General features: G+C 38.0%; 2 protein-coding genes across 8 annotated transcripts; one reads left to right on the top strand and one right to left on the bottom strand.

Moving 5' to 3' along the window:
- Positions 1 to 3,114: 3,114 nt before the first annotated feature.
- On the top strand, positions 3,115 to 4,176 carry LOC121252726. 3 transcript variants are annotated; one of them, XM_041152504.1, is made up of 2 exons: positions 3,115 to 3,695; positions 3,769 to 4,176. In XM_041152504.1, the coding sequence occupies exons 1-2, from the start codon at positions 3,331 to 3,333 to the stop codon at positions 3,866 to 3,868; spliced, it is 465 nt and encodes a 154-aa protein (XP_041008438.1). In that variant the 5' UTR covers positions 3,115 to 3,330; the 3' UTR covers positions 3,869 to 4,176. The 3 variants fall into 3 exon arrangements, with proteins under 3 accessions (XP_041008438.1, XP_041008439.1, XP_041008440.1); XM_041152505.1 differs by having other exon boundaries at positions 3,115 to 3,702; positions 3,776 to 4,176; XM_041152506.1 differs by having other exon boundaries at positions 3,116 to 4,176.
- Positions 4,177 to 5,893: 1,717 nt separating this feature from the next.
- Positions 5,894 to 9,200, bottom strand: LOC121252725 (RING-H2 finger protein ATL46-like). 5 transcript variants are annotated; one of them, XM_041152499.1, is made up of 2 exons: positions 7,482 to 9,200; positions 5,894 to 6,400 (listed from the first exon to the last, which is right to left on the bottom strand). In XM_041152499.1, exon 1 carries the CDS (start codon positions 8,631 to 8,633, stop codon positions 7,485 to 7,487), a length of 1,149 nt encoding a protein of 382 aa, XP_041008433.1. In that variant the 5' UTR covers positions 8,634 to 9,200; the 3' UTR covers positions 5,894 to 6,400; positions 7,482 to 7,484. The 5 variants fall into 5 exon arrangements, with proteins under 5 accessions (XP_041008433.1, XP_041008432.1, XP_041008434.1 ...); XM_041152498.1 differs by having other exon boundaries at positions 5,894 to 6,222; positions 7,482 to 9,199; XM_041152500.1 differs by lacking the exon at positions 5,894 to 6,400 and adding an exon at positions 6,801 to 7,202.
- Between the last annotated feature and the right edge of the window lie 3,287 nt (positions 9,201 to 12,487).

Here is a 12,487-nt window from a genome sequence, read left to right as displayed (position 1 = left end):
GGTCTTGCGGGTCATTTTTCCATATTGGATCTCGAGCAAGTATACCAGAAAAAATAAAAGCTTTCATGAGAAAACAGAAGGTCAAACTAGAGCTAAGTTTGTTTATGCTGCTCGTATGAGTAATATGGCGTGCGCGCATATTAAGGGCCCTTTTTTTTTTTTTACAAATTAATAATCTCATCTCAATTTAAAATTTCTTTATATGTAATACCTACAATCGTTCTCAACTTAACACCTCTTTATATATGAGATCTATAATATTTTTTTAACTTCTCATAAATATATAATTCATCTTAATATTTAAACACATCTAAATTCATCTTATGTAGATCTTATAAAACCCACTCTACCATCTCAACTCACAACTATTTATAGAGAACTCAACTCAATTCAACTTCTGAATGCAGTCTTATTGGTGCAAAAGCAATAAAAATACTTTATTCAAGAGCTTTATTATTATGGTGCAGCGATCAGGAACATGATGCTGTAAGTTTTTCACATCGTTCATAGCATACAAGTAATTCAAGTTCCCTTAAACGAAAGCATAATCTAGTAGTTAATTATTCTGACCATGTGTCTCATGAGTCATGACACATTTTATTTATATTGTTTTTTGATAGTTAGCCGGATTAAGATTAAGATTCTCTCGAACTTTTATCCAAACTCGAAGAGTCTCAAGTTTAGATAAGAATTTGGAGATATCGTTTTCCCAACCAGCCAGCCAGCCGCGTGGACACCATTTATGAACTAACGATGGCCCCCGCCATCGGGGCTTGGACCTGATGTTTTAATCTCTATACCCCAAAGGCTGAGAACTCCAGCAATATGATGACCCGTCCCTCCTTGGCTTGCACCGGGCTTCACTATGCCATGGTGGTGAAGATTTTGAACTGGCAGAGTGCGGGCTTCTGTGGTAGAAAGTAGCAAAACGAAGGATAAGCTGCAAATGACAAGGATGAGGAAGTGGCATGCGTGAAGTGCTTGTCTGGCCATGGATTAATATTTCAGGACGAGCAAATGCAGCCTGAACAAGAAGATTTCTCTTCTGTTTGTAGAGAAGGAAGAAGTTGGGATGTGAAACTGAGTGGTAAAGTTTTGGTATTTATAGTAATCAAGGATGGCAAGAGGTCGTTCCAAAATATAAGAAAGAACAACAGGGCCTGTAGAAACGGGAGAAAAATTGCCCCGGTTCAAACACGCATGGGAAATCTGTATGTTACGAAGCATGTAAGGAAACTCAGCTGGAAGTAGATCCATTTGGGAGGCGGAATTAATCCCGAGAGGCAACTTTGAAGAGAGAACACTAATGGAGGTTGAAACTTGAGGCCATTTTTGAGTACTTGAATGAGAATTCCAGTCCAACATATGCTTCTTTGACCAAGTACAAATGCTATCAACAATTTTTTTTTTCCAGTGCTGGAATTCTTCCAAGGCATTAGATAGTAGACACTGGAAAAAAAAATAGTAAAGAAAGATAATTTTCTTAAAATTTTGAGAAATCCCAAAGACTATGTATAGCAACGGTAGAATTTGCCCTCCCCATGACACAAAGAAGGCATTGGAAAAGGGAGTTGAGCGGAAACTATGTAGCATAAAATACTATATTTTTTGTAAAGGAAAATGCTCCTTCAATTTTACCGTTCAAAGTTACCATTAGAGTATTTTAATTTTTTTAATTATATATTTTTTTACTTAGCAATTAAGGATGTAGTTATTAGTGAAGTTGTATTTTTTTTTTAATAGTTAAGGATGTTAAAAAGATACTAAAAATATAATTAAAAAAAATTATAAATTTATACTAGCAGTACGTCCAGCGATAAACGTTGGCGGCCGTTAGCACCACCCTTTGGTAAAAAGTCTATAAACAGTGTGGATTTTTTAATGTGAAAATTAAAAATTAGGGAATTTTGACCAATTATGGTCAGGATCAGCCAACTGATAATCCAAATGATCACAGAGAAATATTGTCGTGTCCACTTTTGATGTTTTGTTAACCAAAACACTCGACGCCTCCTTTGTAGAAGATGAGAAGGCAGAAATCAGATTAAACAGAGAGGCTACGGAGGAAAGGAAAGAAGACAAAGGTAATACATCAGTTTTCTTTTTTGGTGCAGCCCATTGGGCTAGACTATGGGCCTCTATATCAACATTTGTACTATTGTTGGGCTTTGTGTAGGTGATGATTAAAATATTAAGGCCCAACTAACCCATTAAAACTGACAAAAGTGTAATAAAAATAAGAAAAATTATAGCTACAGTCGTAAGTCTATAAATATCGTGTAGTCAATTTAAACAAAATAAATAAATATAAGATTCGTATGAAAAAATATAATATTTTAATAATAAATCTTATATTTTTTTAAAGTCACTCCACTATGCATTCCACAATTATACATACTATTACTTTAAACATAAAGATTCACAAAAGTGTGACCAAATCCGATCATTACTCCTGCCGTCAATTACAGTTGTAATTCTGACCGTTAAGCGGTTGTCATGACAAAAACAAAAGAGAAACGTGTTAGCGAATAGCAATGCGACAGATGGCAACAACCAACGGTTACAGTTATTTCTATGAAATTTTGTAGCATCCAAGTCAACATGCAAATTGCAAAGTACAACTCAATGGAAGTGCGTTTTGGATCCTCCATATCCCTTTGCTTGTTTTTTATTTTTAAATTGTTTTTAGGTAAAGGAAATTGGTGTGTTGTCTCTTTAATGAATCGGGCTGGATTTCGACCGTTATAACTTATATGTGGCTTTTAAAAATGACCTAAAATGAGCTGTCGAAATTAAGTGGGAATTACATTGATTCAGCTCAATAATAAAAGAGAAATACTTGGGATCCTGAAAATGGATACCGAAGATTTCTCCCGAAATATTTTTTTATTTTTACTTAATGATTAAAAAAATATTTTTTAATAATATTATGAATTTTTTATTTTTTTAAAAATATTTATGATGATTAAAAAATAGATAAAAAAATGAAATGAAAAATAAAAAAATAAAATACACCATTCGGGATAACTTTTAGGACAAATCTTCGGTAGAATTGTCTGTCCTTTAATTTTAATTTACAAGAAATGGTGGCTTCTATAAATGTCTTCCTTTCAATGCGGTAGGCATGTACAAAGCCAACGAAGCTTCTGTTACGTCTCCTTATTTCTCCCACCAAACCCACGCATTCACTGCCACCGCGAGAGGGAGAGCGGGAGAGAGAGAGAGAGAGAGAGAGAGAGAGAGAGAGAGAGAAATTGAGTTAGAGTTTGCAAGAAACTCTATCAATTTCTCTCCTTTCTGAAAACCTCTCGAGCAAAAGGCGATCTGGAAATGTCGTCGGGGCAAGCCCCTGATATCTCCCCACGGGAAAATGACGACATTAATGGGCTCTTCTTCACCGACAGAGGTTGCTGCTTATGGATGCCGTGTATGGGTTCCAGGAGATCCTCCACCGTCGGATCAGTCTGGTGGGAGCCAATGAGAACGGCGGAGAACGAGGACAGGTGGTGGACCCGGGGGTGGAAGAAGTTCCGAGAGTGGTCAGAGCTCGTGGCCGGTCCCAAATGGAAGACCTTTATCCGCCGCTTCAACAAGAACCGGACCGGACAGGGGAAATTCCACTATGACCCTCTGAGTTACGCACTGAATTTCGACGAGGGGCCGGGCCATAATGGTCACCTGGATGAGGATTATTTTGGCCGTGATTTCTCCTGCCGGTACGCTTCTATTCCGGCTTCGGCGAAGTCGTCCATGGATTTGGGGAAAGACGCGCCGTTGTTCACGTGAGGCGCATGGAGATGACAGGCAAGTTTTTCGTATCTTTTTTTCTATTGAGGTGCGCCAGTGGCAGACTGCAGCGCCGATTTAGGGGGGGGGGGGGGGGGGGGGGGGGGGAATGAATTGTTGAGAGGACAAGAAAATCGCGATGGTTGCGTGGACTTTTTCTCTCTCGACATGGGAAACAGGTGGTCGGTGACATTTTTTTTTATTACGATAGATTCGATAACATGTTCGTCCCTTTCGTAAGAAATGGCAAAAGAAAAGGGGGTTGTGATTATATACGGTGATGTGGAGGATTGTTAACGTGGGGTGCAAAAAGGAATTTACGTTATTGGATTTTGAACAATGAACTATTCTCAGAGATTTTTTTATTTCGAATGTTATGTGTTTGCTTTTTTACGTGAAAGAAAATTACCAGACAAGTTCAACCTTGAAAAGTTTCATGTTGGATTCTTGAATTGTTTTATTTTTTTCCGGGCATCAACTAATGCTATCATGTCCGCGCTCAGATAGTATGAAAATTTCATGTTTTTTCAAGGACGTAGTGATGTTGCCATGTCATGCTGGAATAGGTGCTTCACTTTCACTACTGGAGGTGATGTCCAGCCACTAATTGTGGTAGATGAGATGTCGTAAGGAGATGATTATAGGCACTTATGACATTTGAGACAGGGAAAAATAACATTAATTGGCATCAGAAGTGGAAGAGGCATATTCTAATGCAATTTCTTTGCATTTTTTATGTATTCATTTCATAGGTAAAAAGGAAATCTTAACTTATATAGGCTTTAGGATCTCTTATAAATTCGATTTAACCACTTTCAACAGTTAAGAAAAATATTGACAAACTTCATCGTGATAATATTGAAGTCATACTGCTTACAGAACAACTTTAATGTTGAGTTTCGGATTTATCTTCTTCTAAATTATAAAAATCATTTGGATCCAAAAACTCTTGAGGATGTAATCCTTTGCATACTCTTCCATCTCATCTCATCCCATCACCAAAGTCTAGTCTTTTGATATCCTAACTTGTATGTTGTGTGATGCCACTGATAACTAACGAATGGCAAGTATTTTTCCTTGTATATCCTATTTGAATGAGTAGTGTTTATTTTCCCCACAGCAGATGCATATCCCAATTCCCTTGTGCCTTCCTTCTCCAACTTTTTAGTGGTCTTGACAAGACAAGGGCAGGTAGCTGCATGCTCCTTGTATCATGCAAAGTTCAACCCCAACTTTTATTATGAAAAGCCTCATCTCGAGTAGACAACAGCTTGATGGGGGTTTCTGTATCTGTCTTTCTCTCTACTCATCATTTTTCTCCTCTTATTTACACACTTTGGCTGGCCATCCCATCAACAACTCTTCCATTTCCATAACTTTTTTGTTTCCTTCTGGAGGCATGGTACCGTCGGACCATAATTGTGCAGGATTTATGTACCTATTTTACATAGAATCTTGCTTTGTTGTCCTACCTATTTTAGTCCTACATCAGAATTTTAGAATTTCTTGGCTTGTTGTTCTTGTTGCAGAAGTTGAATATCAAATACGTTCCCAATCTAAGGAATTGGTCCCCCCAACCCAACAGACCTTAACTTGTCTGTTTAGATAATTGTTCGATATAAGCACGCCAACCGTTTGGTCCCACAAACCCTTCACGCACTTTACTAGTTCAATGGATTGTGAATCGCCTTTGATGCATTACAGCAGCTAGATCATCTTCTCAAAAGTTCACAAATTTGAGAATAACCAATTTGATGCGGCCAGATGGGCTTGGCTGGCCTTTAATTTGACTCAATCTGCCCAAGTCCGGTTCCTTGCGAGTGGATGCCTCTGTGCTAGGGTTTGGCATTTGAGCCGAGTATTATATCATATGCCGATTCATGAGCGTCCATTGTGTGAGCCATAAATTGGAGACAAGTATACCCATTTTGTCATCCGAGGTGGTTAGTCTACTTTCAGCCAAAAATAAAAGGGGCAGAAAAATAGAGGGTGGTAATTCTAATTCATTTCAAAGTACTTAAACAGCACGAATGTTGAGCCCCTTTGAAAAGTAGTTTGACTAATAATAATTGGTTGGTAGAGCGTCTGCTGCATTTTTCTATGGAGATTGAGGAAGACACTATCATTTCCCATAAGCCTGAGTTTTGTCATTAAATTGGTGGAGTTAGTAACAAACATGATATCTACATATTCCACCGACGACATCCACTCTCCAAAATTACAGGGAAAAAAAAAAGAAGCCATAAAAGTGAACAAGAAAGAAAGCAAAAGAACCATCAAAATTCCCACTTCTTTCTTATCTTATCTTTTGTTTTTAATTTTGGCACAGCTTTCTCTTTTTCCGCCTTTTCCTTTGCCCCCTTTTCCAGTCTCATTTGACTGTTTCTGATATAGATCCAGTGTAGAGACACATTCACAAATTGCTGAACTTGAGATCTAACCACATTTGAAATTAAATCAGGCATAATTAGAAGGGTTAATTTCAACAAGGCCACATGGGAAGAGCAAAGTATGACCCCACAGCATTGCCAGTACAGCCAATTTTTGAAACAAAGGTCTCATATCACAGGAATGAAAGATTCTCTCACACAGCTTTATATGGATCCCACCACCACTGACCAACCCAAAAGATCAACCATCGAAAAAGATTATGTTCACATTCTTCTAAAAGAGTATTTGCCAATAGTAAGGAGATTAAAAGAAACCAATGCCTCAAAAGGCAAGAAAGCAAGAGCACTTGTTCCCTTGACACAAATCATAATGCTGGTACTAAGCTAGAGAATGAGAGCCATATCAAGCGTTTACAGTTTTAAGAATACAATATAAATAATTAAATATGCCTTTTCCTATCAGCTTCAACTTTTGGGACGGGCTCGTTTGGATACTAAGAGTATCTCAGAACAGTAGTTAATAGCTTGTAAATAGTAGTGAAGTAGTCTGGGAACATCTGAGAACAGTTGTGTTCCCAAATAAAGCTTAATGGTTTAACATAGTACGAGAGCAGAGGTCCTGACTTTGAAAGAACTTTAAATATATTTGTTGGGTCCAAACAATGTAAAAGTCCTCTATAACTATTTTGGCTTTGAGTTAGCGTTACAACATGTTTTGCGATCTTTTCTACAGCAAGGTTGAGATGGAAAAAAAAACTATTTACGGGATAAATTTGATAAGAAGTTTTGAAAGTAACAGGTTCAGATGAAGTGCTTTTGTAAGCCATTCCAATCCATGATTATATGCTTAAATTCTATACGCATGCTCCTCGGATGATACAACCCCTGAACTAGCAAATGTATCAGTTTTCTCTCGTCAAGATGTTTCCATGAGTTTGGCCTTGAGATCATTAAAATTTGCAAAGTCGCCAATGCACATACATCGATGATTCTCTGAAAAAGACACGAGACATCATCTGTTCATCCCTACAATGAGATCAGGACCTCAACCCAACTATGGGCCATCGAAGCAGATCCTATATTATCATTTCCCTAGTATAAGAAAAATCCCTCGAACGAGAGAGGAAAATTTCAGGTTTCAAAACAAGAGATGCCGTACAATCAGAATATGCCACAGCCATTAATCATAAATTCATAATCGATGAATTAGCATCTAAAAAACTTTTGGGTAAGAATAGCTTAAAGCATAATAAACTTCAATCAGTAGAAGATATATATAGGAAAAGTAAACAACTGCGCAAATACCTTTCATGTCCCTTGTTTTTTATTCATCCATGGAAATTCCGTACTAAGAGAAGGTGGCAAGCCCATCTGTGCATCTGAGGAACTTGAAAATTTGCCTTTCTTTGACCACTGCCAGATCTTGGAAACGGAAAAGCTCTCACCTTTAGTCACAGTACTAATCTTCTTCCCTTCCATGTCGCCATTAACTGAGGAATTCCCATTATGTTCCATCCCCCGTGAGAGTTTGATATCATGGTGTTGTCGATCATGGCACAAGGAAACCTGGAGGTCTGAATTGCCCAGAACATACTGATATGATCCCATTGAATAACATCTTCTTGCATCTAAGTTACTGCTACTTGTCTCTCCCCCTCCAGTCTCCTCTGCCCCAACATTTAGCTGCCTGAATTTACCAAGTCTCACAGGGAAAACCCCCTTTTCAACAACAATTTCATCCATTTCCGCTGTCTTTTGACTAGAAGTGACCCGATTTTCACCATTACCGGCATAACTATCTTCTTCTATCAAATCATCAAAATCGAAAATAGGGTTTTCAATGGAAAACCCGGGGGTGAAGAGGGTCCCTCTACAAAGAGGACATGTTGAATTTGATAGGAGCCAAGTGTCTATACAATTGATATGGAAAGCATGGCTACACATAGGAAGCAATCTGAGCTTGTCCTTCTCAGAAAATTCACAGAGACAAACGGCACAATCAAATTGCTCTTTCAGACCCACAATCTCTTTATAGTGGAAAACAGGAAGAGCGTCTATAAAAGCTTGATCCAAACCAGAGTCATGGAGATGGAAGAGTTGTTGTAGCTGTCTCTGAAGGGCATCAGAGCTTGAGATTTCTGGGTATCTATTAGATTGAGGAGATGCTGAGGAAGATGGGTGCTTCACAAGAAATCTAACAAGCAGGTGGAGTAAACCAGAGATGAAAAATAGCACGGCCAGAACCACTATAATGAAAAGAACAGCCGGACTTATTCGAGTACCAGAGGATGGAGTTGATTCTTTATGAAATGTACTAGCATACGGAGATGTGGATGAAGGAGAAAGAGGAGGGGGGTAGCTCAAATAACCATCTTTTTGCTGGATTTGATGCTGAATCCAAGACATCTTCAAATGGGCAGGCTCCAAAAACCACCCGTGCTCTTTGTATCCGGGCATCTCACAGATCGTATGGGCGCACTCATAAACATGTAGTAGCAACACCTAATTCTTTGTATTCAAACACACACCAAAGTCATTTCGATACTAGCAAAGCTAAATGCTTTTGGTTGATTCAAAACCCCCTAAAAAATTACGGCTTTTGCGCTCAGGTTCGAGAATAGTAGAAGGTGGCAGCCATTGGTTGTAACTTGTAAGGTACTTTCCGAAGCATTTGTTTATTGCATCCACGATTTCAAATGAAAGGGAAGTCACTGATGGATCAATAATAAGATGGAAGCTGGCATAGAATATATGATAAAAACTAGAGCTTACCTAACTGGATTCTGGGAAGTCCACCATTTATGTATTTTCAAAAGCTCTCAAGAAATATGATGTTCTTCTAGCAAAATACCCTAAAAAATAGGCTTTATGGCCAGTTAAATAGAGTAAGGAAAGGAAAGTGAAGTGGGTGAGAGGAACAGCTCCCCTCCCCACAAAAAAGAGGAAAAAAAAAACTAAGGTTCTGGAACAATAGAACCAAAGACAGCTACAGTGGGGCAGCAATGGTAGTTTTCGATGGGAGTTGCAAAGAATGACAAAAAGAGACACTAAACTCAGCTGCTCCACATGCCATGAAGAGCGCGTGAGAGTTCTGTTGTCAACCTGCCATAAGCGACAAAGCTCCACTCTCGAGTTAGGGGTTCAAGGTGGGCGGGCCTGGGCTTTTTTTTTGAAGCGAAGTTCGAAACTACTGTGGGCTCTGCGTAAGAGAAGTTGTTGTTGGTCTGTGCAGTCTGGTTCATTGTAGTGACGGTCTGATTTGAAGACTCGCGATAAAAATTCATTACGACTTTTTGAGTGAATTTTTAATGAAGCTTCTGTCATGGAGTGCAGATTTCTTGTTTGGCACTGTTTTTTATTCGGAAAGTGTAGAGTTCGCTCAAGTCGGTGCTAGGGAAGACATCACACGGCACATAAAGAGTTCACTGATTCGGGCTCGATATTTTACTAAAATGAATATCGTAAAAAAATAAAAATTAAAATTTTTATCGTATAATTTTATAAATATACTTATTATGTACAATATGATCATTTTAAACAGTAATGTTTTTCTTTAAAATATTTTATGATTACTCATCATAATAAAATTATCTGCACTTCTATAAATATAGTCAGATTATCAAACCACATAAATTTATGAGGCGTGATTGATTATTTATTTATTGTTTTTGCTTTCTTGTCATTGTTTTTCACCACAGTTGTCCGGTGGGTTAGGTGTAAGAGTAGATGGCTGGGCTCCAGAAACTATGATACATTGAAAATCAAGGACACAAACCCCACGTTACTACGAGAAGTTTGTAGTAACAAAACGTTAATTGTAGAGACTAGTGAGTTTTCTATTTTAACTCAGATATACTTTGTGAGCTCCACTTTGCATTCTGGGACTCTTCTTTTGTTAAAATAAAGAAAAAAAAATTCTTCATCGTTGGCTTGTTTTGTGTTATATAATTTGTTTTTTTTTCCTTTTATCTTGGCTCAAGTTGAATTACTGCACTTGGAAAAAACTTCTGCACCTCCAAATTAGTCGAGACTTTGTTCTTAGATATCCAATGCCAAATCAAAAAAAAAAAAAAAAAAATCCTCTTCAAATATCCTGTTTGAATAGAGTCAAACTCAATGTGGACTCAAACTCATCTATTTGCTCATTGTTGGATTGCATAGGATCACTATCCTTTTGTCATATTCTTGAGTGCCTTAGTTTAAGCAATTGCTTGTGTTTGTGAGTCATATGGCCGTGCCGTTAAACAAAGAAAATGTGGATGATTCTTTGCGTTGAGTCTAAGGGCACTTCAGGCGGACGTATATGGATGACAATTACATATTAGATGGATGTTCAAGGAAGATGATTAAGAAGGAAAAGGCAGGCCCTTTGTTAGGTGTATGAGAACTGGTTCCACAGTTCACTCTCCATAAACGCAGGCTTGTCTCATCTTAATCATTCCACTTTGTCAACATAATTCCCAATTGATTATGGTTTGCCACGGGTACCTGCATTTACTTTCTATCTAGCTCAGCCCTGGTCCCCTTAGGCTTGGGGGGGAAAAAAGAAGTTTTGTAAATTTTTTCCAGCATATTATTAATGATGGCCACCTACAAAAAAATCCAATCAACCCAATCTCCAATCCTCACTGATCATGTATTGATTATATATAAGAGCCAATGTCGTGAGGGTTAATGTGAAGATCAATATCTTGCTAATAACCAATGTCTGCAAAAGAGTTGCTTAGAAACATGATCCGATCAAATAAGCGTTGTTTTAAAAATAAGTTAGTATTTCCTGTGATAATTTTGACTATTTTGGAAGCTGAATCAGTATTGTAATGTACCCGAGGAACTTGAAGTTGTTTTGTGGGTGGAAAGCCAAAGTTCAGCCCCTGATTGGAGGTGGATGTAGAGCAAACTTCAGCCTCACCGGATTCAGCACTGGCTCGGTGAGGGAAACCACTCTGCACTCTGCAGACATCCTGGCTATCCGAAGGTGGACAGTTTTCCTTGCATTTCCTATGAGTTTCCACAATTACCTTACAATCCAGAAAAAGAAAAAAGAAAAAAAGAAAAAGAAAGAAGTCATGTGGTATTATTTGTCGTGATCGATATCATTGTTGTGGTTGAACATAGCCGCCATGTGGGTCATTATCTGCAGTAGCTTCACCAAGTAATATCTACCTCTTCTTCTCTTGGTCTATCCACTTCACCAAGTAATATCTGCATCTCTGGGGTCGTTATCACGGTAGGTTGGCTGGTGAACACCGAAAGAGAATGGTGATTTTATTACAAGTTTGATCTCTAGTTTTCATCATTACAAGAGATAATGACTCATTTGTGAGTAATAAGCACAGTTAATTGTGTTCATTATACATCAGCACCCTTGATGGTCCCCTGGAGTTTTAAGCATGAATCATCATCATCATCAACATCCTAGTTGGAGTCTATGAACAGTATAAGGAGAGTCTTTAATGCAATGCCTTCTCTGATGTGATTGTAGAGGTCAGGTTGGCATGATTTTTTTTGTCAAGTCCATAAAATTTTTCCCTTTATTCCCCCAATTGTTTTTAGAGAAAAGACTATATGATTTTTTTTTTTGAGAGGGACCAAATTCTCCCTCTAAAGTGAGATTTCATTCACCACCTTCCTATATTTAATGCGGGGTATTATGTCACTCCACTCAACCAATCAGCCAAGTCTACTCCATTGTTGCAGCAGCATTCCAGTAAGTAGCTCAAGAAGCATGACACCAAGTACATAAATGTCTCCTTTGAAGGGTCTGGACTCTGGATGCATTGGTCGCAGTAACATCGACAAGAGATGAGCCGTATTGGCTAACCATGGCCGTGAGATGTTGGAGGATGGATTTCAAGCTACCGTGAGAAATCCAATCTACTACTTTAGTTCCTGATGCATGGAGGCCAATGCCTCAGCAGTAATAGCTAGCTGCAACCTCCAAGTCTGCTTGCTCATTTGGATTGTACAACAAAAACGTTATCTATGTAAAAATTTCTCCAATTTACAGTTGATGCACCAGAGAATATTCGCTTAGGAAACTAATTATCAAGTATAATCTATGGCTTTCAATTTAGAATGAATTTTGAAACCAGCAATCTTGACCACTTTTTATTAATTTTATTTTAAAATAGTATTACCATTCATTTTGATTTCTTTTTAATCTCTAGTGGTATTTTGTAGTTTGTAATATGACACTTTTTTTAGTAACTTCTTATATCAACTAGTCAAGTAGAATGTGTTTGATGCATTTTTCCAAATGTCGAAAGCCAACAATATGATTGCGTGACTATGATAGATCTTTGACGATA

This window comes from Juglans microcarpa x Juglans regia, chromosome 2S (genome assembly GCF_004785595.1).
Source record: "Juglans microcarpa x Juglans regia isolate MS1-56 chromosome 2S, Jm3101_v1.0, whole genome shotgun sequence".
Classification (NCBI taxonomy): Eukaryota; Viridiplantae; Streptophyta; class Magnoliopsida; order Fagales; family Juglandaceae; genus Juglans; species Juglans microcarpa x Juglans regia.
This window is presented reverse-complemented; position numbering and strand designations above follow the sequence as displayed.

Coding starts and splice junctions, on each gene's coding strand:
- LOC121252726 (XM_041152504.1), top strand. CDS start 3,331: ATGTCGTCGGGGCAAGCCCCTGATATCTCCCCACGGGAAAATGACGAC. Junction 3,696..3,768: donor CACCTGGATGAGGATTATTT/TGGCCGTGATTT, acceptor TTGGGGAAAGAC/GCGCCGTTGTTCACGTGAGG.
- LOC121252725 (XM_041152499.1), bottom strand. CDS start 8,633: ATGCCCGGATACAAAGAGCACGGGTGGTTTTTGGAGCCTGCCCATTTG.